This window comes from Nicotiana sylvestris, chromosome 8, assembly GCF_000393655.2.
Source record: "Nicotiana sylvestris chromosome 8, ASM39365v2, whole genome shotgun sequence".
In the NCBI taxonomy this organism is placed as follows: domain Eukaryota; kingdom Viridiplantae; phylum Streptophyta; class Magnoliopsida; order Solanales; family Solanaceae; genus Nicotiana; species Nicotiana sylvestris.
Window position 1 is genome coordinate 218450138 of NC_091064.1, and position 10329 is coordinate 218460466.

Genomic DNA, 10329 nt, shown 5'->3' on the forward strand with positions numbered 1-10329 from the left:
TATCAAAGAGGTAAAAAGCAACATTAAGCACAATAGGCCCAAACATGTAATAAAACCAGATAATAAACAAAGCCAAATATAACAATTATTTTAAGCTCGAACTCTTGAACCCTGAAGCAGAGATTCTGGGTTCGGTTCCCCAGCAGGGTCGTTAGAGCTGTCACACCTTATTTTTCACCCGCGCCACCCGCAAAAGGGACGCGGAAGGGAGTTTATTCCAATTAAAGGACAATTGAAACGAGATTTATTTCTTTATTTCAGAGTCGCCACTTGGGAGATTTATGGTGTCCCAAGTCACCGGTTGAATCCCGAATTGAGGAAAAGAATGACTCTGTTTAACAGTCTGCGCACCAGAAATCCGGATAAGGAATTCTATTAACCCGGGAGAAGGTGTTAGGCATTCCCGAGTTCCGTGGTTCTAGCACGGTCGCTCAACTGTCATATTCGGCTTGTTTATCTGATTTTATACAATTATGAGCTAATGTGCAAGTTTTAACTTTTAACCGCTTTCGTCATTATTTATATATTTTTTCAAGAATTGCAACATCATGGAAATACATCTCCAACCACGTCACATCAATGCACCCGTGGTTGTTGGCACATTTCAACTCTGTTGAGATTTGGATTTGGGTCACATAAATGTGCACCCGAGTTTTAAGAAAATTAAATTATTAAAAGGCGTGCCTAAAGCGACTAGCGTATCATTTACTTTGGGTAGGGCCGTGAAATTTTGCTAAACGGTCCATCCCGAAGTCTAAGCAATTTTAAAGCAAATATTTACCGAGGGCCCCACAATTTTGTATTTTTATTCGGTGAGGCTCATCTCATTCTTATTTTATAAATATCTTAAAATGACTACATTTCCATTAAATTCGTCTCTAAAATAAAAGAGAAAAAATCCTAATTAATTACATGCTTAAAAAACGTAACAAATTAAATGCTAGGTTAAGACAAATGTTAACGGAAAGGAATATTACTAAAAATTGAAATTATAAATACAATACGGAATCGTCAAATAATAAATTCAAAAGAAACTAATTATCCCATAACCAGATTAAACTCGCATTGTTAGATGACTTGAACCGTTAAAATTAATTATTTACAACTATTGGAAATTAGAATCAATCTTAATTACTAATGCGTATTTCGAAAATTTATTAAATTTAACATTAACTTGTCTTGTTTGAACTCAAATCATGCCATAATGCCTAATTCGCGAAATTAATTTAAATTCATGCTTTAACTAAATTTAGCTACATGTTTACGATTAACTTAATGTTGACAATATTAAAACCTTCATAGCTAGTGAACTTAATCAGTTTTGCCAAGCCGATTCAATAAAGACCAACTTATGTTATTTTCTTCTTATTCCAATTATTAAACAGTTTAACAGTAATGAGCATGCTTAAATATATACTACCTAATAATCAAGTTAAAGCAAAGTATTATCTAATACATCACTACAAGATGCCTAGTTATGCAAAGCGACAGAAATTTACAGAATAATAATACATGAAATAGCCTAAATACAATTAGTAAAAGAAACAAAGAAAAAGCTAAATTAGAACTTCAAAGTTCCATTCTTCATATGTATTCATGCTTTCACATTTCAGCTTACAATATGCCAAAGTTACAGTTGTGTACCTGGTATTGCCAATACAAGAAGAAGAAGGTCAGCAAAGTAGTATGTAACACAGCAACAACAACAATAACCAGCAACAATCAACCAACGGAACACCCAGTGACAGATTTGAAAACCAAATAAAAAATCCAGCAATAACCAGTGAAGTAGTAGCAAATAACCAACCAAACTCAAGGAACAAACCACATAAAAATCCAGAAACACCAACAATAATCAACGGGCAAAAACAAAGTGAACCCCTCTTTTTTTTTTAATTAAAAGACCAGTTAATGTTTAACCCTTAATTAGCTCTTAATGTTCAGAAAATTCTTTCTTTTGAACTCTCTTCAAATTCGAATCCTCAAAAATCTTTTAATATTTCCGAATTCTTCTCCTAATATTCAGCTAATTCCCTTAATTATGTCCAAGTCTGCTCTATTTATGCCTCATAACAGACCTCTTAATCAATTAAACAAATAATAAAGCAATCCACTTTCTCTTACCAAACCCACTACCACATAAAAAATGCAATTATTATTTTATTTAATCAACTTTTCTTGAGCCCCGTAATCCTACTATGTCTTGTTCCCCATTATTGATTAAACAAATGCATTATTCCCCACTACCACATGTCTTGTCCCCCACTATATTATTTTAATACTTTATTTTAATATTATTAGCTTAGTGGACAGAGTACTCAAAATAAATAATTGTTCAGATTTTCAATTCCAAAAATACCCCTATAAAATTACTGAAATTACCATTCTACCCCTGAAAATACTACAATTTACCATTCTACCCCATCAGGTATAACCAATTTACCTAATCAATTCTAACCAAAATACAGCAGCTATAACCAATTCCTAATCAAATTCAATCAACAAATTCAAACTAAATGATGAACAACAAAGAAACTACTGGAATTATTTCGACTGAACAATATTTTTTTACAACAAACCTACTTTCAGATTCAACAACAATAACAAACAAGTATATTCAAATTATTGAGCTCAAATTCAAATTAAAATTAAACAGAACAAATAAACAGATTCAAATCATTAAACTCAATAATCAATTGAACCTCGAATTAAATCCAACAACATTACAACAAAGATGAATGATTCAAACTAAATCAAAAAATTAAAAACCAAAACATAAACTCACATTAAATCACTGGATTAAAAACGAACTTCAAACAAAAAATGAACACGAATTAAATCTAAATTAAACAACAAAGATGAATGATTCAAGTGATTAAACTAACACCCTTCTATATTAAAACTAAACAAAAACAAATGAATAAAAACAAACTGAAAAAATAATCAAGAAATGAAAAACAACGAACAAGAAAAGAATCAAACATATACTGATTTCAGATCCGAGAATATCAAACAAAATACGGACAGAAATGAAACTTAAACCAACTAATCGGAAATGAACAACGACGGAACAGAAACTCGGATAGCAACCTCGATGTACCGGATCTCGACTCGACGACGGACTCAAACAAACAAAGTCAAATAATGGAATATTCAGACAGAAACTAGACTAACAGAAGCAATTATCTAAGACCAACAACAGATTAAAGGAAATGAACCTTTCATATGGGCATTCTATCAATAATCTGAGAAGACAAACTTCTTCATGAAATGGATACACTTCAATAATCGCTCTCCTAGAACAAAATGAAACCAAGTAGTGCCAAACGAACCAGAAGAAAACTCGAACAAAGCCTCAAACTAGCGACTCGATCGGCGGTGACTTTGAAACTAGTCTCACTTCAAATCGATGCCGGCAGACCTGACAACGGACAAAAACCAGGACTGATCTTCTCTTCAAAACAAAAGAGAGATCAGCGGCTATTGTTATTGAAACAAATGAGCTGATAGGGTGGGGTTATTTGTGTTCTTGCTACTGGTTATTGCGAGAGACGGGGTGGGGTCATGTGTTTGGTTGCTGCGCTCTTGTGTGTGTGTTATTTTCTTGTTTGTGATGGTGACGGAGCTCGACAGCTATGGAGAATGGTGGGCGGAGGGGTGTTCGGCATTGTGGTGGTGGCTGCCTAGAGTTTTAGGGTTGTGTCTTACATGAAGAAGGAAGAAGAAGAAGTGACTAGAAGGGTTGTTTAGTTCGCTGAGGGAGATGGGATTGTCTGGAGGTTTATGGCTCGACGTGAAAGTGAGCTGGTCGACGGGGAGTTGGGCAGCAGTTGCAGCGATGGCTGTTTATGGTTGGTCGACGTTCATGGAATGAGGAAGAAAATGATGGTGGTTTGGGCAGTGGTGAGCGGAGGAGGGAGCTGAACGTTGAAGAAGAAGGAGCAGCAGCCATGTTGTTGGTCGTCTATGGCTGCTGTGGTCGGTCGACGAGCGACGGGGAGGGGGTGCATGGACAGTGGTGAACGGAGGGGGAGGCTGTTTGGACGTGAGGATGGAGATGACGGCGTGAAGGGAAAGGGAAGCCATGGGAGGGGGGCGTTAGAGCTGGGGGTTGGTTTGGAGGGGTGAACGAAGAAGATGAAGAGAGAGGGGCATGGGTCCGGCGGCTAGGAGAAAGAGAAGGGGTCTTTAGGGTTTTTTGAGTAACAAATGAAACAAAAATGAGAGAAAGAGTGAGGGGGGGTCGTGTGGTCAGATGGGGGGGGCGGTTGGGCTTGGGTCAAGGGGTTTTGGGTTGGGTAGAGGTATTTTGGGCCTAGGTTTAAAATTGAAGAAGAGGCCCAATTCCGATTTTCTTTATATTTTTTTTTCTTTTCTTTTACTTTCTAATTAATAAAAATAAAATTCTAAATTAAGTTATAAACTAAATTTACTTATCAAAAATACTAATTAATTCCTAGCAACAATTATCATACACAATTAAACATCAATTAAAACAAAATTGCACAATTTGACATTGAATGCTAAAAATGCAAACGATGCATATTTTTGTAATTTTTTGTTCTTGTAAAACAAACTCAATTGCTCCTAATTGTAGAATTAAATCCTAAATGAAAATGCGACATATTTTTGTACTTTTTTATTAATTTTAACAAATAAACATGCATGGACAAATACAAATAATTATCAAAAATGCCACGAAAATTCTCAAAATTGCACACAAAGGAAAATTGTTTTATTTTGAGTTTTTGGGAGTAATTCTCATATAGGGCAAAAATCACGTGCTTACACATCTCAACATCCTCATCTCTGCTACCTTCATCTTCTGGATATGAGCGATCTTGACTGGCCAATACTCATCCCCATACAACCGTTGGTCTAACCACCACTCTGTAGAACTTACTATTAAATTTCGGTGGCACCTTCTTGTCACATAAAACACCGGAAGTGTGTCTCCATGTCATCCATCCAGCTCCAATACAATATGTGACATCTTCATCAATCTCCCCATCCCCCTGAATAATAGACACAAGGAACTTAAAAGTACCTCTCCTAGGGATGACCTGCGAGTCCAGCCTCACCTCTCCTTCCCCCCTTGAGTCTCGCCATTGAACTTACACTCCAAGTATTCTGTCTTGGTCCCGCTCAACTTAAGACCTTTAGATTCCAGGGTCTGCCTCCATAACTCTAATTGCGCGTTCACACCGTCTCGCGTCTCGTCAATCAATATAATATCCTCTACAAATAGCATGCACCACGACACCTCCCCTTGGATGTGGCGTGTCAGTACGTCCATCACCAGAGCAAACAAAAAAGGGTTAAGTGCCGACCCGTGATGCAACCCCATCATAATAGGAAAATGGTCCGACTTCCCACTCAACGTCCTCATCCGGGGTCTTTACTCCATATGTCCTTAATCAACCTAACATAGTTCAAACATCTCCACAAAACCTCACTCAGAACTTTATCGTACGCCTTTTCTAAGTCAATAAACACCATATGCAAGTCCTTCTTTCTCTCCCTATACTGCTCCATCAATCTCCTAACAAGGTGGATGACTTCTACAGTCAAACGTCCCGGCATAAACCCAAACTAGTTCTTGAAAATAGAAACCCTCTTCTTTCACTCTTAGCTCTACCACTCTCTCGCAGACTTTCATAATATGGCTAAGCAGCTTGATACTCCGATAATTATTGCAATTTTAGATATTACCCTTGTTCTTGTATACAGGAACCATCGTGCTCCACCCCCACTATTCGGGCAACTTCTTCATTCTAAAAATGATATTAAATAACCTAGTGAGCCACTCCAAGCCTGCCTTGCCCGCACTCTTCCAAAACTCCACCGGAATTTCATCCGGCCCGGTCGCGTGGCCCCTACTCATCTTATGCATAGCCCCGTCAACTTCATCAATTCTAATCCGCCTACAATACCCAAAGTCACAACGACTCCCGAAGAGTTCCAAATCACCCAGAACAATGCTCCTTTCTCCCTCCTCGTTCAAGAGGTTATAGAAGTAGGTCTGCCATCTCCGACGGATAAGCCCCTCATCTAACAAAACTCTACCTTCTTCGTCCTTGATGCACTTCAATTGGTCCAAGTCACGCGCCTTGATTAACCTGAACAACCTCTTATCCCCACCTCGGCCCTCGAGTTCCTCATACAAATGACTAAAAGCTGCAGTCTTGGCCACCATAACTGCTAGCTTTGCCTCTTTCTTAGCCAACTTATAATGCTCCCTATTCGCCCTCTTCTCCTCTTCGTCTACACTTTCCACTAGCTTCAGATACGCTGCTTTCTTGATTTTCACTTTTCCTTGCACCTCTCCATTCCACCACCAGTCTCCCTTGTGACCACCAGAGTAACCCTTTGAGACCCCTAATACCTCATCCGCGGCTTCCCTAATGCACTATGCAGTCGTGGTTCACATAGCGCTTGCGTCCCCACTACTCCTCCAAGCCTCCATAATCACCAGTTTGACCCCCAACTCCTGCGCTTCTTCCACCAAGGCTCCCCACTTGATCATATATTGGCTATACATCGCCCTCTTCCTCCTCTTCCTCATGATCTCAAGGTCCATGACCAGGAGCCTATGAAGTGTCGAGAGGTTCTCACTCGGGATGACCTTGCAATCCGTGCAAATACCTCTATTGGACTTCCTGCAAAGTAAATAATCAATCTGAGTCTCGTCCACCGAACTCCGAAAGGTGACCAAGTGCTCCCTCATCTTCGGAAAACTCGAGTTTGCTATCACCAAATCAAATGCTCTAGCAAAGTCTAGAAGAGACATTCCTCCTTCGTTTCTATCTCCAAAACCAAAGCCACCATACACATCATCATACCCCTCAGACGTCGCTTTAATGTGTCCGTTGAAATCTCCTCCTATGAAAAGCTTCTTAATATGGGGGATACCACGCACCATCTCATCGAAATCCTCCCAGAAACGCCTCTTGACTTCCTCATCCAAGCCTGTTTGGGGTGCGTATACACTGCGTATGTTCAAAGTAAAACCTCCAACGACTAGCTTAATAGTCATCAGCCTGTGATTCACCCTCCTAACCTCCACCACTAGTTCCCAGAGGTCCATATCAACCAAGATACCTACCCCGTTCCTGCCCCCACCCTCCCAGAATACCAAAGTTTGAAACTGCCCACATCCCGCGCCTTATCTCTTACCCACCTAGTCTCCTGTACACAAGCTATATTGATCTTTCTTTTCTCGAGAATCTTCGCTAACTCTCCAGATTTTTCAGTTAAAGTTCCTATGTTTCAAGACCCCACTCTCAGCCTAGTAGCCCACTTAGCCCTCTTACCCTCTTACCCCCTCCCCGCGCTGGCACTCCCAAGGACAAGACCTTAACCTACCATTGTTCACCAAATACAATATAATCTAGGAGTCACTACGCATGCACTATCCCGAAAACAGGCGGCAAAAATAAAATAAATTACTGAAATATAATCTACCATTAAAGGTTGCAAAACAAGTGAAGAAATAAAATAAAGGTACAAATTGTTCTAATTAATTATTTTACTATGCTCAATATTTTATTATTCCAACATTATATACGCTTAAACACTATTTTATTTTTTAATTTAAAAATAAAACTTATTTATTCTATGGTAAGTACATAAAATAAATTAAAAAGAGAAAAAAAATCATAATATTAAAAAATAGAAAAATAAAAAGAAGAAAAAAGTTGATAATTTAGAGCGTAAAATACATATTTGTAATCAAAAGTTTGAGAAATCTAATTGAATGACCTTCTGAGTGCTATAGGCATAATTGAGTGACTTTGTTGTTAAAAATGAAAGAAAAATGACTTTAATAGGTAATTTCGGATAGTTGAGCGACCCTTTGAGTAATGGACTCCAGTAAAAAAATATAGAGATTTATAGTGCTAGATAATCTTTTTCTTTTTGTCAAATTTATTTTATATAATATTGAACTAAGAAGAGTTTAATGAAAATCTTGATTAGAATTCAGGCGCAACTACTATTATTTTCTTCTTAAAAATGGAAATAGCAAAAAAGGGCGCTGGGAACTTTTGAATGTAATAAACTAAAGTAGTTGCCCAAGCCCCTCAATTTTCTCTTTTATCTATTAAGCCCCCTTAAGCTTATAGTTTTTCATCGGTGTGAGTGTGTGATATCTGTTCCTTTGGAAAAATAAAGCCTTCCAAATTTATGTTTCGACCCCTATAATTGCATTATAATTGGAATTGTAAGATTATATTTAACTTTGAACAATTGTGTCCTTGTCCAATTGAATTCTGTTTGAAGTTTTATAGCCGTCTCTTTAATTGTCTATGCGTTTGTTTTCAGTTTTTACTTTCCTCTTATTTTATCTCTCTCAATTCCAAACAAAATAATAGCAAGAGATAATAAACAGTCAACCATTCAATTATCTTGTTGCTAAGTAAAAAATGTAAGATAAGTATATATGCAACAAAGGAGAAATTAAAATACATCTGAAATAGTCAAATAAAATGCAGTCATTGCTCATAACATAGATGCGAAATTCAGAGGAGTATTTAATAATTCTGAATTAGCGAAAATATCAAATAGTAACAAATAAACATCTCTCAATATTATTAGTTGAAGCTTCGTATATCTCCATAAAAACTTCATAAAGTCATATGAATGTAAAAGCCCGTAAATAATCCATCAAAAGATGTATATATATGTACATAATCTCATCGATATTCATCTTACTCCCAAAAAAATTCTCAAAAACCTTGACAAAAGTTCACTGCGTCTGGCCCGGACTATATATGCGCAAGAGAAAATAACACATATAAAAACAGAATCCACAAACTTCAAATTTTGGATTCGTCTCGGGATATTAAAATTTAAGTTTGTAAACTTTTTCCATCCTAGCTAATTATGAATAGGAGGTTTCTTTCGGGCCGGAGTGTAATCTACGTCTATTGCTACCGAGTCTTTACAGTTTGATTGCTCTTCATTCTTTACAAGAATTTCTTGGTCACTCTTTTGAACTTCATAAGGATCTACTCGTAAATTCCTTGCTGCAAAAATAGAAAATAAAACCGAAGAATATGAACACTAATATAAAAACTCTATATTAGATAAATGACAAGATCTCTATATATATACTTTCTAGAAAACTGGATTATTTCTCCGTCCAATAAGAGATAACTAGAAATAAATAAATAAGGAGATTTTGTTTACCTTGACAGGTGATCAAGAAGAAGCAGAACAAGAAGGAAATGACCAAGAACCAATGCGTTTTTTGGTTACAAACAACCATTTTTGACGTTCTAAAATTTTGATTATAGAGATATATCTGCATGTTTTGTGGATTTTATACAAATTCGATCATTATTTATAGAAAGACAACATAGATTGGAAAAATTGGACAATTTATTTAAAGATGTCAAATCATGTAGCTAATTTTATGTACTTGGAGAATAGCATGAGGGCCCTTATGCGGGGGGGGGGGGTGACAATAGATTCAATATCAGCATTTTGCATGAGAAACCTTTGCATGATTGTATTCACTATTTGTGTATATAGCTCTTTTACGAATTACTATACTGAGGTTAGAAAAAATATTTCTTAAAACACCAACCATATGCCATGTCTGCTGTTGGTACGATTCTTGTCTTTTTATATATATCAAGAAATTGAGAAATTTCGAGAATTAGTGACGCATGGTTTGAAACTCGATTAATTATAATTGATAAACCAATTGAAAAGGAAGTCTAAAATTTCATGTGGCAAACAATCAGTTGATGTGCACAATGTTTTTTGGAGGGCTTGAAAATCAAAACAGTTTGGTCCCTACTAAGGTGACCTTCGACATGCATTTCAATTGAAAAATAGTAAGAAATCTCCTTTAATTTCTTCTTGTTAATTTGCAATATTTTATAAGAGTTTAAGCTAATAAGTAACATGTTACATCTCTCCTTTTCGATCAATGGAGACATAGACACACAGGAAGATGTGAATCAAATCCATGTCAAGGTCGTTATCGAATGAAATCCCAAATTAATACTCTCTTTGTCTCGAATTATTTATCGTATTTTCTTTTACACGTCCTTTAAGAAAATATTAATTAGGAATTTTTTTGATTATTTTACCCTTATTTTATTTATGTCTTAACGTATAATCTCTCTTTGTTGAATATTTATTCTATTTATATATCATCTCTATCTTCAAGAATAATTATCAAAGGGTAAAACAGAAAAAAATAACTAATTTTTTCTTGAACTTCTAAAATGATAAACAATTTGAGACAACTACTTTAAAAATCACGACAAATAATTTAAGACAGAGGAGGTATATATGTTATAGAGATATTTTCAAAGT

The 10329-nt window shown here is 36.4% G+C and overlaps 1 protein-coding gene and 1 long non-coding RNA gene across 2 annotated transcripts; both read right to left on the reverse strand.

Moving 5' to 3' along the window:
* Nucleotides 1–5752: 5752 nt before the first annotated feature.
* LOC138876366 (uncharacterized) lies at nucleotides 5753–7087 on the reverse strand. The gene is made up of 2 exons (XM_070155279.1): nucleotides 6473–7087; nucleotides 5753–6409 (listed from the first exon to the last, which is right to left on the reverse strand). Exons 1-2 carry the CDS (start codon nucleotides 7085–7087, stop codon nucleotides 5753–5755), a joined length of 1272 nt encoding a protein of 423 aa, XP_070011380.1.
* Nucleotides 7088–8549: 1462 nt separating this feature from the next.
* LOC104220349 (uncharacterized) lies at nucleotides 8550–9493 on the reverse strand. Its single transcript, XR_709481.2, has 2 exons — nucleotides 9190–9493; nucleotides 8550–9026 (listed from the first exon to the last, which is right to left on the reverse strand). It is a non-coding gene; the product is annotated as an uncharacterized lncRNA (long non-coding RNA).
* Between the last annotated feature and the right edge of the window lie 836 nt (nucleotides 9494–10329).